This window comes from Anser brachyrhynchus (genome assembly GCF_964034855.1).
Source record: "Anser brachyrhynchus genome assembly, chromosome: 1".
In the NCBI taxonomy this organism is placed as follows: Eukaryota; Metazoa; Chordata; class Aves; order Anseriformes; family Anatidae; genus Anser; species Anser brachyrhynchus.
The window spans coordinates 26,977,277-26,998,024 of NC_137694.1; the positions used below are offsets into that span (position 1 = coordinate 26,977,277).

The 20,748-nt window shown below is 42.5% G+C and overlaps 1 protein-coding gene across 5 annotated transcripts in view; it reads right to left on the reverse strand.

The window, feature by feature from the left end:
• Positions 1 to 20,748, reverse strand: part of ST7 (suppression of tumorigenicity 7) — a 145,853-nt gene that overhangs the window by 52,833 nt on the left and 72,272 nt on the right. For 4 of the 5 annotated variants that reach the window (XM_080591447.1, XM_080591446.1, XM_080591448.1 and 1 more), the window contains exons 2-6: positions 15,966 to 16,048; positions 7,512 to 7,671; positions 3,186 to 3,240; positions 2,518 to 2,633; positions 1,277 to 1,352 (exon numbers count right to left, since the gene is read on the reverse strand). In XM_080591447.1, the coding sequence (XP_080447573.1) occupies positions 1,277 to 1,352; positions 2,518 to 2,633; positions 3,186 to 3,240; positions 7,512 to 7,671; positions 15,966 to 16,048 (490 nt within the window). Of the gene's footprint in view, positions 1 to 1,276; positions 1,353 to 2,517; positions 2,634 to 3,185; positions 3,241 to 7,511; positions 7,672 to 15,965; positions 16,049 to 17,318; positions 17,342 to 20,748 lie in introns of those variants that run through there. The other variant, XM_080591449.1, reaches the window with a different exon arrangement.

The following is a 20,748-nucleotide window of genomic DNA, read 5'->3' on the forward strand; positions in this document are numbered from 1 at the left end:
ACATCAGAGGAAGAACTATGAAAAAGGTACCTGAAGTAAAAATAATAAAAAGCCATGCAGACTTTAAAGGATGTACCAAATAGAGAGGCAAAGAAGGTTTGTAGATATACTGTTCTCAGAAACCTTTGTAAATACTCTGACAATTTAGAACTTTTAATTATCTGTGCTCCTCGTCTATTAAGGAGTAAAATCACAAAGCCATTCGTTTCACCTGTTTAAATCTCCCTCTAAGAATAGGGTGAGCTGCTGAATTGAGATATCTCTCTCATTGACTATAGAGGGAGCCTAGGTAACTTGAGACTCGATGGCCACAGCTTTAACAGCTGAAATTAGATGGGGTATAGGCTGTTGACTTCTGTCTGATACCAGTAGCTCATTACTGATGAGATTCTTCTTTATACAGAAACAGAATCAGACTGCTGCTGCCATCTCTAATTGTGTTTCACACAGTCATCACTTGACGAATAGGAAACAACAGGTCTGGGTAAAAATGAGACTCTGTATGTGAGTAGAATGGAATAGGTGTATAGTTCACTGCAAGCAATAGCCTTTTCTGCTATGTGCTCCTTCGGTTAAACTGCTGTTCAGGCACAAACACTTTTTTTTTTTTTTTCTTTTCCTTCTAATGAAACAAGTGAAAGGCAATCTATAAGGCATCAGTTCATAAAACTCTAGAATGTGGTAATCTCTGACAGCAACCTAATGGAGTCTCTCTGCCTTATGCACTTTGGCAACATTTGTACAGTTTGCCATGCCAGTAAAGCTTCAGAGCACTGAGTTTACTGTGGGATCTCAGAATGCTACATTTCCGATTGAGAAAATAAATAACAGACTCAAAGAATGTAAGTCCTGAAATATTACATCACGTTCCTTCACACTATCAAATGAAAATTTCAAGAAGTGTTTATGATTCCCCTCCTTGCTTCTGTTCAGGACAACTGAGAAATCCAAAAGGGAACTCTCTTGTCCCCAGCCCACAAATAAGCATATCATAAACTCATCAGGAGGCAACTTAATTAACACTTTGCTACGTCAACACAGGGCCCGAAGCTCACTGACATCAGTGGGAAGACTCCCCATTGTCATCAGTGCCCTAAGGATCTTCTGTGTGGCTAGCACAACATGCAGCTGTGCTTTTTTTCCTCCCATTGTTGGGCTTCCTGCGACAGGCCTGTAATCATGGTTAAAAATTACTGTAGCAAACCCCCTGCCTTAAGCTATCATCAAGTGGATTTTTAAATGACAGAAAATAAATGTAAGTTTTGTTGTCACTCACTCATTCAATTCCAAAGCTTCATGTGCTGCAGAAATTCGGGCTTGAGGGTTTCTCTCTCTCCAGGCTTTTTGCATTACTATTCAATAAACCAAGCAGACAAGGGGTATATCAATCATTACAGCATTAACAAGGAGAATCTATTGCATTATAACAACAAAATTTCCTGTTTTCAGCCTGACTCACTCCAGAGCGTTTCAAAGAGCTCAGCGACCACTCAAAAGATACATAACCAACATGAGCTTCTGTCCCAAATGCTGAGCCTTATTCTTTCATTTAATTTGCCTTTCTTCCATGAAAAAGTCTGACTGAGAAATCATGCTATCTGCATTGTTACACGCAGAGAGGGTAAGTAGTTTTTTCACCTGGGGGAGGTAGATTCCGTGGGGCACAACAGAAAACAAGGACAGCTGGGTTTCTTATTCCAGTTCCTTAATGTCCTGTCGCTTTAGGAGCATGTTAAATGGAAACAACATCCAGGCTAATTGGACCACCTCATAATTAGCCCACAGTGTTCAGAAAATAGGATTCATGTTTCTCCTGTGTCAAAAAAGCACAGTACGATCTCCTTTGTAATTATGCCCTCACAATACTGCGCCCAACTGCCAGTGTGTCTCCTTTCCTAGAGATAAAGATTTGTCTCTTCAGATGCAAATTCTGATGATCAAACTCATTGTTGTCCACTTTAGCTGAACCAAAATCTGCACGTGGACTTAACGGTAAAGGCTTAATTCAACTAAAGCTGCTTATATCAAATTCAGTTCTAAGCGTGTTGTTCCTTTTATTTATTTAATTATTATTTTACAGAGTTTCTAACTGCGGCAGGGAATGAAACACAGGACTCAGGTTTTACATAAGCTCTCCTCTGTCAGCAGAGACTAAATGGGGCCTGGACAATGTAACTCAGTGTACTACACTGCAGCTGGAGGCAAATTAAGCTCTATCTGTTTGAAGTCACTGCAAGAAACATGAGGAAAACGTAAGTCTTACACTTGTAAGTGGTACCTTGAATGACTTCAGCAAGAAACTAGAACAAAATAGTGACACAAATTTGATAGCTTATTCCTATATAGATACTTGTACAAATCTAGCGTATTACCACAGCAACAGCTTTCCAGGCATGATCAAACTTTTGCCTTTCTTAATCTACCTGAGAGAACTGATGTCTGACTGCATTTTTCTTGCAGCCGTTCAAAATAATCATTAACCTACTAGCAAAAACGGTTGCTCACAACATCTCTTACTAGCATCTGCAGGCCGTAGATGATCCGTGTCACATGTAAAGAATGTCTGATGGTCCTGTGCTGAAAGATTCATATCGTAGTAAGTCAAAGGTTCTCTCCCTGTTACCCACGTATACCTGCAAACATGTCGACAGAGAGACATTTTGGTTAACAAGGTCACATTCAGCAAAACCTACAGAAAAGTGGAGTCCAAGATATTAGAAATGAGCATAATATCACCTAGCCAATCTTCTAACCAACTGCATTTCACTGCACTGTGATGGAACAACAGCAATTGAACATGACCTAATGAGGATGTTGGAAAGTACTTACTGGCAATCGGTAACACACGTGTTCAAACATTAAGACTACGTGAAACCTAGATACTATTCATTAGGTTGTTTACTAAAATTGATTTGAACAGAGTTACTATATCGACACACCAGCTACACTGCACTTAGGTGTTCCGGTTTTTCTAAGGGCACCAAAAATTACAGAAATAACAAGTGCATGAATTTAAATTCTTTTTCATTGATAAACATTTTACAAATGACAGATAAAAAACTGGTATGAGCACAGGTGTCCACAGTTGTTTCTCTTTTTGCATCCCTGAGTTGGATTAATGGAAATGTACAATTAAGGCCCTTAACCAAGTACCATACCTGAAGCTGTAACACCACAGCACTTACCGATTATATTCAGCTCCTCTGAACAGATTTAAAGGATTTCGCCAGACTTTGCATTCTGTCATGAACAGAAACAGACAATAATGAATCTCTCCCAAATTAAAATGGTACTTGAGGCTTAACAGAAACATCAGTTACCTTCTAATGAGCTTTAATGATTAACTTTTATTTCCTATAGGTGTGAAATGAAAAAATAAAGAGCATAAGAGAAGCAGGTAACCAGATTGTTCTTCCCTTTTTAAATAATAATTTCACTATAAATTAGTGTTAATAAATGATGTAATTCCAGACAAATAACCCCAACAACGCTCCAAATGCCAGGTGAAAAAGACAATACCAATTAGTGCTGGGACTCACATTTGCCATATGGCAGATCTGAAAAGGGCTCACACTGGGTTACTGCACTGAAAAACAGCAATTAACTGCATCCCTATGGACTTGTTATTTCTACAGGAAAACTGCGCTGCCTAGTTGATACTGTAAATCACTGAGAATCTCAGCTACAACTGCCAGTTTTAATTCTTCCTTAGCTTATCCATCGCAACATCTGCTGACCTTACCTAAATTCCTTAAGCATCCCAGGGTTGACAAAGTAGTATAAAGTTGATTGGCAGAGAAAAGTTCATTGCAAAGGTTTGGGAACATCATAAACATTTCATCTACTTCTCTCAGGGAAAAAAAATAATCAAATTCTTCATGGTACAGGTAGGTAGAGAGAAAAAAATCCACAACATTTAGAACATGTCATTTAGAACAGAAGTAAAAAGAAATCAGTTTCTACAGCTTTTGAAAAGCTGAGGTCTTAATTATAGCTTTTCTTGCTTTAATTTAACACCAGATTTGTTCTCTTGAGTTCAACAAAGACAATTCACTCCTGTGAAAGTGAAACCAGAATCAAACCCAGTATTTGCAGCAAAGACTCAGAGGTTCATGGTGAGGCATCATGCTGTTTTGCCACGAAATCTGTTCCTGGATGACCCTCGTTCAGTGCTCTGCAAAAGCCCATCAGAAGCACTGGACTTGCAGCATTTTACCATCTGCTTTCCATCACCAAAAACAACCAGCATGTTTTTCCCAATGAGGTTCAGTAACATCGTTTCTAAAGAGATCTGCATCAGTTTTCAGGCAGGGTATCCACCCTGCTTCATACAATGCTGGTAAGTTTATGTCTGGTCCATTAAAGTAAGGGACAAACTCAAAATGGCAAGCGAAGCCTTTGTCTGTTTTCGTGGATCTAGCTCCCACTTCTGAGCATGAAACTCAAGTGGCAAGGAGGGAAAGCATTTTACATAAATTATTTGTAGTAACATAACACTTGCAACTCCACAAAGTATCAAGTGGCAGAGGTGGTGGTGGGCTCTCAGCTTGGGCCCTGCACGGCATAATATGAGCCAAACAACAACATGGGAAAGGGAAGGTGTCTGGGAAGAACACAGGCAGTGACTACACACCTGCATCTTTCAACTAACCACTTCATCGGGTAGCCAGTATCAGAAAGCTCCACTGGTTTGCTCACAGAAGCACTCAATCAAGCTGTTGGCTTGTGCAGCCAGAGGGTACGGCTCTTCATCAAGCTTCAATCTGACAGCTCTCACATAATGTGACTTGCAATCCATAGTAAATATTAAACTAATATCAGCCTCCTCAGAGATTTAATAGTTCCAGGGGTACCATTCAAAGGCTTGGCTTACTCTGTTTGCAACAAATAAGATTTGCCAACAACCATTAGATCGCAGTGATACCATTCTTTGCGCTCAACTTATTCAACTTTTGGTGGTTATGCTTTGTGTGGGCACAGCACTTTCACGCTGTAGCAGGGGAAGGGGGGCTGGGGAACAAAAAGGGGAGGTGAAGAAGGCATTTTTATTACCACCTCCTGTCCTGGGGCTAGTTTGGCATCTGTCTGGATTGTTAAACATGATGTGCTCTTTGTTGCTTTTGTCTTGGGATCTGCTGATACCATGGTTTCAGTGCAGTAATCTGACAAATAATTCTTCCAGACTTTCTGAGGATGAACATATCTACTCCAATATTCTACAACAGTCAAACATCTACACAGGAAAACATGGTGAACCAAGCGAAAAAGCCATCTTCAGCCTGTTGGACAGTGAAAGAAATATCCCAGTACAGATGCCTGACGAACTCAAAAGGTTGCCTTTTCTGTTACATTACAAACTAATAATATGCTATAACTATGTCCTTATTTTGTATAGGCAATACAGACTTCTTGAATATTACCCTTTCAGCCCCTTACTCAATGGTCACGTTTTAAGCACTGGTATCTTTCTGGAAGCATGAATAGCAGGCTTTCTGTACAGACACACTGTACAAAGACACTGTTAGAGGAATTTGTAGAAGCGAGAGCCTGTGCACTGAAAGCAAACCCACTCCCTGACTACGTCTTTGTATCGGGAAAGTCAAAATGCTTGGGTGAACCTCATTAGTCAAAATACTGTGCCTTCTGCTTTAAAATGATGGTGGTTATTTCGGAGTTGCTGAAGTGTGACAGCACACACTGATGAGTGCACACAGGTGTTTCCACGCCACCCCGTGCTTTCTGCCAGTTCACCCAAATCTAATATCCTGCACCACGCAGCGCTGCTATTCATGGCCTCTCCTCAGATGGGAATGACAGCAGCTGAATTTGCAGTGCTATATGGAGGCTTCCCCAAGTGGGAATATCCAGCAGAGAGCAAGGTTTTTTGATGCCACTTACTTTAACTTGTGAGTTCAAAGCTAATTTTTGTTTGCTTGTTTTCATGAGCACTGAAGAGCTGAAGTAAAAGTTTCCAGGTACAGACATAGGTACCTCAGCTGCTAAACACCATGTTCTCCTTAACCGAATTTGTTCTTTTTTCTTTTCCTCATTTGTCAATTCTGATATATTTCAAAAGCCTACACAGAAAACAAATTTAATGGCAGCCTAATTTGACTCTGGGGTCACATCCCCAGTGAAAGCTGAATTAATTTCCAATATTACGATCTGCATGCTCAGCTTAGGCTGAAACAGTTAAACCTTGTTTCACAGATGAGGAAAGCAAGCAGTGAGACCACTGCTCTGACTTCTGAAGCAATATCTACAGCTCAGGCCAGAAGCCTGAGTCTGTCACAGCTTCTTCACCCCTCACAGCCTCAGTCGTCAGTCCATCGCCCCAGGCAGCTGAGCCAGCCAAGCAGGGCGGTCAGCTCCCCTGGGATCCCCAGCCAGCCCTGGCGGATCAATGCTCCAGGGGCTCATGCACCTCAGGAGGGCTGCTTCTTGCTGGCTGCCTCTCAGAGGAACACCCTGGCAAGCAGGCACCCAGCACCAGGTGCCTCGGCAGTCCCAGCTCTGTACGGTAGACTAGGTGACCTGCAGAGACGGACGGTCTGTGGGAGAGCTGGGGCAGGACACAGCTCGCTCTGTTCAACACTGCTAGGTGTCAGAGCTTGCTACTTCTGGTTTAATATTGTCTTTTTCACCGGAGCAAATATATGCGTGTTCGTTATAATTAAACAGAAGTGTGTAACAAAAATTACAGCTCATACGTTTTCACCCTTCATGTAAGGCGGTCGACACACCTCCTAAACCCTATGTTCATTCAGAATAATTAGGTGCATTAGGAATGAGGCCCCAGCATGTCATGGACAACTTTTGAGACTTGAACTGCCCTGACTCAGACACCTTCAGCCTGGTTGGAAGCACCCACTGAATTTTGTAGGAGCTGTGAAAGCTCAGGAAAATCTATCCCAAATGCCTGAAATCGGGCACCCTAAACTGGAGGCCTCTGTTTAAAACCTGGCTGCGTTAGGACTTGCCCAACGCCACCAAGCAAATCAGCAGCAGAGCTGGGAATGGAACAAGCCCTTAGGCTATTACGAGCCACTGTGCTTCCACTTGCTGAAGGGAAATCCAAATGTTGCTCACTTACTGCTCATATTATCTAAAAAATAAAGCAAAGCAAAAGCAGACGGGCAATCATTTTTTCTGATTATTTTTGACAACGTGCTTCCCGTTTTTTATATGTTCTTTTAACTCCTGAAAAGAACTAAAAGGAAAAGCCTTTAGAAACGGTATGGCAGAAAGAGCAAGTGGAAGGCATGCAGGGGCTTCAGGAGAGGAGCAAACCGCTGCCTCGGCACCTCAGCCTGGGCGAGCGGTGTTGGTCTGGCACGGTCAGGGCGAGGGATTAACGGGGCAGCCCTGTGCTGGTGGCACTTGGCTGACCCTTGGCTCCTCAGGGCTGACTCCTGGCTCCTGGGAGCTCACCCCTGGCTCCCGGGGGCTGACCCCTGGCTCCCCACGGGCAGCGCCGAGGGCCGGGGACCCGCGGGGAGGCCGCCCCTCACCTGAGACGCTCTGCCGGCTGGAGTCCGCCTCGCCGCCGGCGGCGTTGGCCGTGCTGGGCGCGCTGTTGTCCACCCCGCCCAGCAGAGGTCGCAGGTGGCTCACCGAGACCTGCTCGATGAAGGACGTGCCGTACTTGCGGAAGTACCACCACTCGAAGATCTGCAACACAGCCGTCAGTGGCCCCGCGGCCCCCGCAGCGGCCCCCGCGGCCGCCCCCGGCGGTGCCGGGGGCTCGCAGCCCGCCCGCGGCCCCTGCCGAGCCCGGGCTGACTGCTGGGAGGCCGCCTTCCTCCGGCAACAACAGCGAAAAACCCCTCCCTTACATCAAATTATGTCCTTCGGAGGCTTTTAAAATTGCGAGGACCATTGTTTTGAGGTGACTTCTAACGAGAGCCCCCATCCACTCATCCCACGCGAGGCTGCACGCAGGGCTGTGCTCCTGCCTCAGCTCCCTCCCTCCACGGGCAGTGGAAAAAAGATGAGAAAAGGCAGGTTTGCTCCTTTTCCTGGCAATGCCTCCGAAGGATCTCACCGCATTTCATTTAAAAAACGTTTAAAGTACCGAACGAAACACCTGAAACGCAATCTTACACCTTTTAAAGGACTATTTTTCCCCCCCCAACAGAGCTAGCTGTGTTTTGTTTTGTATTCCTGACTTGGCATCATTCCGAATTAAATTTCAGGCTTTTCGTTCAGCTAGAAAATCATATATATATATATTTACGTTGCTCTGCTTAACGAATCATTCCACAGCCTAAAAGAACCCCTGGAAATTAAAATTATGCACATAAATATACATTTGCTGTATTTTCACAGAGAAATTATATTTTTGGGGTAAGAACAGACATTTTAGGAAACCACATAAACCTGGAAATGTAGACTATGTCATATAAACAGGGAAAAGATTTTGAGTGTAACACACACAGTTAAAATGAGTATATCCTAAAGGGTTTGCAGTTGCACCTCCATCGCCAGCCAAACATCTATACACCAACAGAAACAAAACCAAACTTTTTTTTTTTTTTGTAAAATTCGGCAGTCCCTTCTAGCATTGATTAACCCTGAAGTTGTGAATGAACGATCTTTGCTCTTTTTATTCTTCTCCATCTCCGTGTTTTATGCGAGCGCTGAGAACTTCTACAAAATCCTTACAACCCAGTTATTTACTGGTCCTTACTACAGCCCTCCACAGTCAGCACCCAGTGAATTCACACAGCCTGCCCAGCCTGGGCGCTGCCGGGGGAGCTCTCGGGGGCTGGCAAGCATTTGGGCTGTGGGACACCCGGAGTCTGCAGCGAGGTTCACGTTGGGCTCCACGCCTTCCCTGAATCGCACCTGAATCACCAAAAATGGTCTCCGTATTTCTGTATTTTTTGCTTTCTGAAGTCCTCTTGAGCTCTTTATGTAATTGAACTCTCTTCTCTCAGTCTCCGTAGGATTGTCTGTAGAGGATACTGGATACTCTTTTTTTTTTTTCTTCTTCAAACCATTCCATAGGTGAAAAACTCCACAGGGCCATAGCAAGAAAGTATTCCTCTCCAAAGGTTACTGTAATATGTTCAGCACTGGTGCTTCCCCTAATTCCAGCTGTGTTGCTAAAGTATCCAAGAGCATTGGTATGGAAGAAGCTGATGCTAACTGTGCTGGATGGAGTGGGAACGTAGCTGGTGGCCATATATCAACTTCACACAAGCATGTGTGGCAGCCCTGGAGACCACTTGGTCCCCAAAACAACCTAATGGCTCTTCTTGGAGACATCAACAAGGAAGAATAAAGCAGTTTTATGAGGAGAAGACAGAACGGCTACTAACGTGAACAGATAAAGGTCACAAGCGCTGGGGAAGATAAACATGCTCAGAGGGAAACCAGAACATAAACACATCTGGATCCTTGTGAACTCTGCATTCCTGGCAAATCACTGAAATCCCTCACGGCATGAATAGCTCCTACCTGTGTTTGTCACTCTGTGTGTTCCCTAGGGATGCACCCAGGTGGGAACCTTGGGAGGCAGGGGCAGACCTGTGAGGAAGTATCACTGTATGCTGCTCTGCACTGATGCACTTTCCAGGCATCCACCACTGCCTGCCTTTCTCCAAATGCTAGGGATGATGGACAGGGAGCTGGCACAGGCGAGTCTTTGGGTTCAGCTCTTCTCATGCTCTTACACAACACTTTTATAAAGGGTTGACAGTCTAAATCTTATGATCATAACCTAAGCAGCCAAGATATGGCTGACCATCAGAAAAAGACCGTGCTGTAAGACACAGTCACAGCTCTGCTCTGAGCGTATGCTTTTGTACTGTCTTTGGCAACTTTGAAGCCTGAACACAACTCAAGCCCCAGTTGTGCCTATCCAAGGCCTCAAAGGACATGGTTTTTAGGAATCAAGAATTACAGTTTTGTACTGAGACACAGGACACTGAGTATCACTGTAACAGAGTCAGGGACTGAAGTACAGCTGCCAGACTGGCCTCTCAAAACTCTTAGTAGTTACAGACTGTCATCTAACTGGCTTTATACTTTCTTCAAGAAAAAGAGAAAAAGATTTTTCAAAATGTGTTAATAATTCCCTGCTTATTACTTCAACTATAAACAGCTTTTACATAAAAAAAAGAGTACTTATGACCTCATTTGCCCTGCATAACTGTACACAAATTGGGAAACTGTCACACTGAATTTCAGTGAAACTGAGGATACAAGCAGAAAGAATGCATGTATGCTGTCACTACTACAGTTCAGCTGAGTGACAGGAACTTGTCAAAACATGTGGTACAGCTGTAAGTTCCTCCTTAGCCTTACAAATACATTAATTACTTTTAAAAAGGGGATTAAAGCTCCTAAATCTTCTAAGACATCTTTGAGAAATATTTGCAATGTTGAGTGAATCCAGTGCCAGGGAACATAAACCAGATCTCAATGCATACCAGCTCCTAGAAAATGAAGCCATAAATCATCACCAGAATATGCCTTTGCTTAGAGTGATTTGTTCAGGGTGTATGAGAAGGTAATATGTAATCTGGTATTGAAGTCAAAACAATAAATTGCCTTCACAGTACTTCTGCACCTTTTTCAGACAGCGTCAGCCGTTTTGAAACCTGATTTCTATAAACAAGTTTGATTTCTAACTGTACCAGCCAGTTTGAAGGCAATGTGAAGTCAACAAGCTTTTGACAGTTCAGCAGAGATCATCTGGCAGAATAATAGCTAACTACAAGGATTAATTACCTGTAGAAAGAGATCTGGATCAGAGAGGAAATTAGGGAGAAAAGTCATTTCTGCACCACCTCTGAAAGCAAAGGCCACCTCATTTAGTGGTATTTACCTTTAGAAGAAGGTGTCCTTGCCCATGGCAGGGGGTTGGAACTGGGTGATCTTTAAGGTCCCTTCCAACCCAAACCATTCTGTGATTGAATGATTCATTTCTCTCATATACATAGAGTGGAAGGGAAGCTCATCTTCACAGCAGTAGCAAATTTCTCTGGGTTCTCTCTAGTTGATGCCTGTTCTTTCATATGTGAACAGGGTCAAACATTTCCAGACTCTCAAGGGGTCTTTAAACCTTCACAAAGGCCAAGTTAAAACCCTGTTCTGAACATTTCCAGCTTTGTGTTTTGAAGTCTAAATCTAGAATTCTTATTTTTCAGTCTGGTAGGGGTCATGCTTAACATAAGAATATTTGATTTTGGAAAACCCATAAGGATGATTTCTACGAGTGCATGGCTATGAAAAAAAAAAAAAAAAGCTCGTAGGCAGCAAAGATATTTGGGTCAAGTAAAAGCTGGTTAATCACTCATAAATCTTAAAGCGTTTCAGATACTTGTTTTGGACCTTTTTTGCCTTTGCTTCTCTATGCAGGTACTTCATTTCCCCTGTGCAATGAAAACACTACAGTTCCCCTCTTTCTTATCTCTGCTCTCACATACCAAATCTCACAATCCCTGACCGTTTTATTTCTCTGTGCAACAACAAATCCATTCTGCATCACTTGGATTATCTGATCTTCCCTCTTCGTTTTTCAGAACAGATACTTCACCAGAAATGCATCAGTCCACAAGGGAAGGTTTTGATGGCTGTTCTCACTGGACCAAATACTTACATCTATCAGCAATTTAAATTATGTTTTCCTGTTTATCGTATCCAAGACAGGCATCCTGTCTTACAGTGACTACTCTCTGTAGTCCTCTCCCAGTGTGTGTATTGAGTCTTCAGCAGAAAGAGTAAAGAATTTCTGTTGCAGGCAACTTCCACAGCTCAGGGCTCTCATTCAGACTTCGAATTAGGCATCTAGGTCTCTGAGGAGTAAGATTTGGAATACTCTTCTAATATGAGGGGCGGTAACAACCAATCTAATGGATCTAAATGAGGCTTACTCCCTTGAGGAGCAGGATAATGATAGCCGAGCATTCAGTGGTTGAGCCCCTGTGATAAATAAAACAGGAGCGCAGCACATGTTTGACTGGCTCTGTCATCCACGCTGTTTATTTGTCAGCGCGCTGCCTGGCCTGCGCCAACTCTCCCTGACAATGACTGGATGTGTTCGAGGGATATCACAGCCCAGGGGCTGTTTCCAATAGATAGTATGGGAAAGATCACCCTGCTTTGGGAAGCAAGAGTGTTTATCCATACGGATGAGATGATACGATGCTACTTGTCCGTGAAAAGAGAAAGCCCCTTGGTCTGCGATGCTAGCAACCACCTTATGCAAAATAGCTATTTACCTACACTTTACCTGCCTCTGGAAATACAGAAAGGGGAAAGAAATTAATATATTGCCTGGCCTAACCGCAGGACTTCTCTCAGTGCTTGGTAAATGCCATTTGTTATGCCTTCACTGGGTTACAGGCTGCCTTCCTGCAGAACCTTCCTCTCTCAGCAGCTACCTGGCAAATGTTTCCAATTTCTCAGGAGCTCCCTACAAGGACTCTGCCCTCCCTGACCTGTCAGCCTCCACCGAGCAGAGCAGAAGCTTTGAACAATTACCACGTATCAGCCTTCAGCTGCCAAAGATTGTCCCTGTACAAATGTCAGACTTCCACAGAATCTGTGGGAACACCCGGAATTCGGGCACCTTTCTGCTCCTCTGCAGCAGACTACACAAAGGTAACAGAACAACTAAATAAATAAACACAGAAGAACAGTTAATATCTACAAGAAATAATTCAGGTCCTCTTTGAGACTTCCTCCACTAGCACCATCAGTTGCAAAAAAGCAGAAATATGTTATTTGCCCCAAGCTCTGACACAGAATAATAAGGCTTTCTTGGTGGAGCTTTGAGACTGGGGTTCACTGCTGCCTGAGGTTTGTTAGAACCCAGACTCTATCAGCTTGAAGTCCAAACACCACAACTTTCACCCTGGTGGTAACATATTAAATATGCAGCCTTACTGAGAAATCTCAGTGGCATTTAGGAACACAGTTGCAGTTCACAGCATTTGCCCGACATCAGTCGTGTTCCATGTTACCCTACCTGTGGCAAACTTCAGCCTCTTGACACCAAATACAATACAGCTCCGCTGGATTCTCTGTGTCAGAACCCCGTTTTTCAGTGAATTGAAAGTAACTGCGGTGGAACCAAGTTTCCAATATAACATTTTTAATGTAGTTTGGGACTTAATTTAGTTCCTATTTTTAATGTCAAAAATAGTGCTGGGGTGAATTCAAAAGATGCTAAGTTGCTCATTTTAAACTATGTGCTGTAAAGTAATCATTAAGGAGAATGGTTGAGATAGAAAAGACTTTTCTGTACTGTTCTGAGCTATCCAGAAAAAAACAAAGGGTTTGACATCCTTGCTTCAAATCACATAATCTACAGTAAGGCCAGAATTTTACCTAAAGAATGAAAACAAAGTAAGAGACAAAATAAGACAGGAGAGTACAGTTCTGCAAAGGAGTCACGCAACATGAAATTCCCCAGAGCTGAACTCTGCAGAGTCATTGTTTCATGATCCAAACATGAAACAGAATAAGCATTCACTTTCCCATTGGTCACCACACTTCTGAAATGATGGAATTTTCCCTCATTTCATAACCTGCCGTGCTGTGATTTCTCCTTCTGATTGGGAATTGCAGCCCACCAGTAGTGGAAACAAATCTGCCAGACCATATGGTGGAAAATTCCAAAGAATATCATTACATCTATTCTGACAGATACCCTAGTGATGTGGATTTGAGAGGAAAATGTTTATTTTATAAAAGGGTTTCATTTAATACCACTAGCAGGTCTAAGAATCCTTTAGAACTGCAGATGCTACATGACAGGTGAGTGGGTGGTATTGTAAGCAATTCAGCATGTTATAGGGCCATTGGTAAACAGCAATATTGTTAAGAAATAGTAGGTCTGAAGCATAATTGGGCTAGAGAATGGCTAGCACTGTCTCAGTAGAACTTGCCCAGTTGTCTTTCCTGATGATGATCCTGATGATCCTGATGATGACCATTTTCCATGGTCTACTTAAGCTGCAGTTTCTTCTTTCCATGGCCATCTCTGCTGAGTTCTTTTTCCATCGTCCAGTTTACAGATCACATGTTCCTCTCAGCACATGCACTTTTCCCTGCAGCCTAGGGTTCCTGACTGTCACCTACCTGGCCTGTTTCTTGTGCATATTTAGGACAGTGGCATATAAGCATCACACAAAAACTGACAGAAGTGAAGGTCCACAAAAAAAGCTTTCAACACAAAACAGGCTTTCAGTCTTCTTTCAGTCTTTGTCTACACCTCCATCACCTCTCTGTTCCTTTAACTTATTCATAAAGGACTCTGTCATGCACCACTTAGTGAAATTTCTTTGGCTAAGGCTCACTCGGTCTCCTCTCTTCTTGGAAGGCTTCTATAGGTGCCCTTTTCCCCTTCATCACATCACAGCCGTGAATGCAACTTGCCACCTGCTTCTTGCACTTTCCATCCAAGTACTGCACTTAGCAATTTCTTGCTCACAAGTCTCCTACTGAGCTCATTCCTCAGAAATTGCTTTCATGACTACAGCACAAAATGTAACTACATTTGCAATCATGCTATACACAGGCAATTTAGTTACAAATAATTTAGCCTCTCTCGGGTTTTTGTTCCTGTTTGATTCTGTAACATATTTCCATAGATACAGACTATTTTTTTCCTTGCCAATTTCTCCAGCTGTCTTCAATGGCCAGCAACAAATATGAGATTGTGCCTGTGGAACCCATGTATTTTCCTCATTCCTTCTTATCTTGTTCGTGGGGCCTGGCCTTTTGAATGCTTCTCCTTTCTGAGTGAGATTACTGAATGTAACATTCAGTTATTCCTCCTGTGCATTTGAGTGCGTTGCACCAAACTGAACCAAGTCTTGCAGGTCTGGCTGCTGAACCTCAGCATTCATGTTCTGAAAGAACTGCGGATGTCTCCAGAGCTCTGTCCTGTGCTTTGGGGCTCAATCCATGCAGTCATGATGAATGCCCAAGGTGCAGGCATTAAGTAATTGCTTTCTGCCACAAGCAAACCCCAGAGCAAGGCAGAGCAGCAGTGCACCTGACGCTTTATACCTGAAATCATCTAAGTGATGAGAGTCTCACAGGCATTTAGGAGTGAAGGATGGCGTTTCTTTGTCTACAACAATCAGTGTGGAAGTGAGAGCTCCTCTGAGGTCAGCAGATACACGGCGATGTGAACCAGCCCCTGGTGATGACCTTCATTTGTGTCAGCAGAAAGCCACTCTCAGCTTTACTCAGTATAAGCGTAATACCCGATATACACATTGCAGATTGTTGGACTTTTTTTACCTCAGCTTGTTTCTGTAAAGACAATGAATAAAATCCAGAGCAAATGCTCTGCTTTTGACTCCTGCGCTGTGATGGCATTATGATTCAGTCCACTGCATCGATTTGCACGATGAAGCCCTCAGGGATTATATATGGGAGGAGTTTTTTTGTTTTTTTTTTTTTTTAAAGTGGTTTGAAAATATTCTTTAGACCTTTAAACAAATAGGCAGACATGTATTGAGAAAGATTTTTAAAGTGAAGATGTGAAATAATCTGCCTTTGGAATTCTGGCAGTAAAACTAGGCATGTTGCTAATATTCTAGTCGCCGTTTCTCTAGTAAATCCTGCTGCAGCTTTCTAAAATGAGCAAGTGAAGCTGAGAGAGTTGATGCCTCTCCTCCTCTTCTTTTCACCACTCTTGTTATTTCTGTAGTACTTGTCAATGGAAGCACTTAGTGTGCAAGCACTTGTTCTGATTTATTATAGGGTTGTTTGTTAGTGGGACACAGCGTCCTTCAAGATTTTTTTTCTTCAAAGAAATATAGTGCTGAAGCATTTCCTCTCTCTTTTTTTTTAAACAGAAATAGAAGGACAAAATTTATGTGCTGCAAAATGTAGGTTTAGAAAACAAAAATGACACCCATTAATCTCATCAAAGCTTAAAATCCCATTCTGAATGAGAGAATCAATTTGTAAAGTGATATTAATTATCTGGTACTTACCAAAATAAGTCCCGAGATTAGTGAGGAGGTGCCTGTCAGGGCAACATAGAACTTGGGGGTTAACGTGTTCAAAAACATACTCACTGAAAAGGAAAAAAAAAGAGAGGAAACCATGAGTACAAGAGCAGGACATGTTCGCCCCATGTGTCCCCTCCTCCTCCCAGCTGCTCTCCAACTTCAAGCAAGTTATTAGCTTAATTCTGATAAAAAAAAGTTTCCAGAACATCCTGTTTCATCTGCCTCGCATGACAAAGTACAAGATGAGACTGCTACATGCAGAGTTTTGTTTTCAGAAGAGCCCATCACAAGGCAATGTACAACAGTCGCACACATGCACGGACGGGTCTTTCCTACTGCAGTCAGCATTCCACTGCCACTGACTTCAGGATTCCCTGTGATATATGGAAGATTTCTGATTATCTACCTTTGCTACTCCATCGCAGTTAGAAATCTTATGGGTTGGTCTCAAGGTGTTGTGTTCAACTTTGTCTCAACATCCTGCATCGTCTTCGTCAAAACAATTTTTTAAAGCCTGTTATTTTTCATTGCTTTCATTCTTCATTCCTCACTTATAAAGTAGGAGATAATAGCATTTCCCTAACTTGCTCCTCTGCATTACAATTAGTGAAGCACACAGATAGTATGGCAATAGCGAATAAATGCATAAAACAGATTAGGAAAACACCTAACAGGCTTTCTGATAGATTTTATTAAAACAACAGCAACAACACCACCACTATCCAGATTATCTAGGATAAAATCTAACCTATCCAGGGCAGAAGCAAAGCCAGACAAGCTGCAAGGAACAACAAAACCATTTGTATGCACTCCTGGAAATTCAAAGGGCTTTTCTAGTCATACCACATTTTGGAAGCTGCTGAGAGAATCAACAGGTAGTCTTGCTCAGCCCCCCCACGGAAAATCCCTATGGACTTGAGAAAATAAAATACCCTTTTAGTAGTTTTTGGATACTCTACAGAAGCTATTAGAGAGAACTGGAGCTCTTATGCTAAATCCCAGATGTTTAAAGAGAAAACGTCAACTACCCATCACCTCCATCTTGCATGAATGGACCTGTTGTCCATTAAACTGCACAGGGGGCTAGAATATTGTCTGTAAAAAAACTACTGGTCTCATCCCGAACCAGTGCCAAAGTATCCCTCACACATACATACATACGTATGTGTGCATTCATACATATGGATCTGTACGTATGCAGGCGTATATAGGCAAAATGCTCTAGTCATCTCCACCTGTGTCTGAAGAAGGAACTGACAATAGTTAACAGGTAAATTTAACAGCCTTGTAGCAGCCAACCTACTGAACAGTCATTTAAAAACACTGATAAAAGACCCGCAGATGTAGGCGGGAGGCCCTCAGCTCAGTCTGTTCCCTTTAGAAATGATACTTGCTGAAATTAAAGAATGTAGAGCCGAGAAATGAAGAGAAGACAATGACAGCAGGATACAAATCATCAAACATTTGATTAATTTTCCGTAACCAGTAAAATAGAAAATTGTTTTCCAGAAATGCACTGCTAAAACTGATTGAAACATTGCAAATTAGCTGCTTTGTTTGGATTTTAGCTGTATAGTTAGTCACTGTTGTGTGGTGTTTTTTTTCTTGAAATTGCCATAAATTATTAAAATGTGCCATTTTCTGCTCCACTGGAGTAGCATTAAGCATCAAGCTGATATTGTAAAGAACTAGTTTGTGGGTTTTAATTCCATCTCCCATTATTTTTCACAGATGAGTTGGGTGCCAAATTCTCCGTTACTGTAAATCAGCACAACATCCCCCACCTTACCATGTGCAGTGGAGCTACACTGATTTATACCAGCTCTGGCTCAACAGTTGGGATTTTCCCACATCTCATTGCTTTTTTTTCTTGTTTCCGTTCTTCTTCTTTTTTTTTTTTTAATGTCTAATACAAACTGACTTTGAAATAGTAGTCCCTGCTTACTCCAGCCCCAGTATCTACTAAGAAAGAAGAGGAAGACAGACACCGAAATAGCTTTAGCTTCTACACACCACCCATGAGTCCTTTAGAAGAAACATTCCTCATTCTGGAATGCAAATGTAAACCAGAGACATAATCAAACAGAGTCACTGGGGATATTTCAGCCTGCCAGTGAAATTGCTTCCTCTGCTGAGGTCAGGGTATTCCTGGGAGAAAATACTCTGTCGTGGGGTATAGATGTGCATGCCCCCCATGCAGCCCAGGGCTGCTGCAGTGCCAGCAATAACACCAAGAGCCAAGCAGCGGGAGAGACTTCACAGAGGTGCTTTCTCTTCTCCTCCTCTGCTGTAGCTTCACAGCTCATGGAATGCCAGAACTTTCCCAATTAAACTGGAAACACTACCCTAGAGGAAATTTGAATTCCAAGGGCATTAAATACAAAAACCTAAAAATTTACCAAAGCTGTGAAGGCATCTGAGCCTCCTGCGTTTTAGAAGATTCCATGGGAAGGTAGCCATTTGAAGGCGGATATAGTCTATTTGCTTTAAATTCCTACTGCCTCTTCCATTAAAAAATGCTGCAAATTGAACAAAATTCCTTAAGTGGTGACAACGTTCTCCCTTACCATTACTGACTGCTATCAGTACACATCACTCTGGGAAATGCATGCCCATTTGGAAGAGCCCTCTCCACAAATCAGACTCCAAGCTGCTCACCAGTAGAGCAGAATGAGCGAGCATCTTAAGAATTGATGTTAGCTTTGGTCTGTCACCACATCTGTTACGAGCAATTTATTCTGATTTATAGACAATCAGATCCAAATGGAGATAGGCTTTTATTTTTCTGTCATCTGCACCACTGTTACTGTTCTGTTCTTTACTTACGTGTATGCTGGTGCTCGTCTGTGCTCTTTACTAGAGGCTGCTACAGTCGTTCACTTTTACAGCTTAATCGTGGGGACTGGCGAGGTGAGCAGGTGTGATGCTGGATGCTCTCAGACTGTAGGGTCTCTCCTCCCAGCTAACCAGCATGGCTCCGCTGCTTCATTTACAGTCGCATGCCATTAGCAGAGTTACTTAGCTGGCCTGCTTCTCTCTAATCCCTCTGCTGTTCTTCTTCCCACTGATTAATAAAAGAATCTTCTGTTCCATTATGAAAACTATCAACTTCTGCCAATTATTAACCACCTCCCTGGTCCCTTTGTCTCTGTAAATATTATTAACTAAAGCAAACACTTTCTAATAAGAAACATATTTCCAAAACAATAAATCCAAGCACTGGAGGAGCTGTGGTCAGACTGTTTTTATGCTGAAGTCAATGAGAATTCAGTCTTTGTTTCACTGGAAACTACTTCAAGGTCCATTTTTCATGATGTAAATCCCCAAAGTAAAAATCAATCCTCTTTTGGGTTATCTTATACGCACGATTATATATATATATATAAAGAGTAAAGAGTATTTCCTTATAGTCAGCATTCTGACCCTGAAGAAATCACTGCGAGGGCTATCCAGTATCTACATCCCTCCCTGCACCCCATATCGGACCCAGATTTCCTTCAGCGAGTTGCAGTAAACTAAAGATACCATTAGATAACGCTAAATGTCCATCTGCTTAAATCTGCATAGCGGTATTTTTCCCCTCTGTTTCCATTTCAGGAAAGCGAGGAGCAGAGAGAGGTTTCTGAGCGGCGCGAGTTGATGCTGGCTGAAGATGGCTGCGGAGTAAGAAGTCAGGGAGAGCCGCCAGTGCAAGGTGGCACTGCACGTGCTTCCTTCTGCATTCCTCACATGCCAGCATATGCCTCATTATTTCTGTGCACACAGGGAAGGTGGTACAGTTACTCGGCTTGCATTATCAACTCTTGTCTGTAACTCGGTAGCACTTAACAAAGGCATCTAATGAATATCCAGAGAGAGAAGCTTGCCTGTATTTAACACCAATTGCCCAATGTCCCTCCAGTGCCAACTCACTCGAAATTGCGGTTAAATCCCAATTATTTACAAAGGCTTTTGATAGTGAGTGATTTATTTTAGGTGTGTTAGTGGAGATGATGGAATACAGCACAGCCTGTTTTTGTAAAGAAAACCAGCAAGACCTATAAATGCTGTCTAAACAAGCCATGCATGTCTGCTTATGAGACATTTCTGGCCCTAAAAATAAGCCCCCTGCCTTTCCTCCCTTCTCTTTATTGCTTTCATTTTAATCATGCTTGAGTCACCCACAATAAGGTACTATTGACATTTCCAAAGTTGCTTGCATTACACCAGTAAATCATTCCGTCCTACTGTATAACATCCAGGGAAGGATTACTATGTCACTGCTAACCGTGCATGCTCGGAGATGAATTTACAACCAACTCAGTTCACAGCGGACAAGGCAAAAAAGCACACAAGCCACAGTCTGTTGAGGCTAATCAAAAGAGGTGATTGAAATGTTCTTAAAAGCTAATGTCATTTCATTCCTGTTGGACATATGTTGTTCATTGCCACTACCCATGATTCTTTCTGAACATGAGGATAAAGAATAAAGGAAAATCATCCATTTTTTTTTCAAGCAACAAAATCCTCAAATCATGTACATTGTCTTCCTCAAGGTAACACTGCACTATGGTGCTTTACAACTTTCTTCAAACACTTCGAGGCATTCACATTTCAGGCATGTGAGGAACCACCACAGGAGGGAAATACTGGGTTTAAACCGGTGAAATTATCATCATGGTGTTGTATCAGTTAATTACACTCAAAGATGTTTAGGGGTGGGAGCATTGCAAACTAGCTACTATTCCCGCACGTGGGTCTACTAAAATGGCAGCACTAATATCTA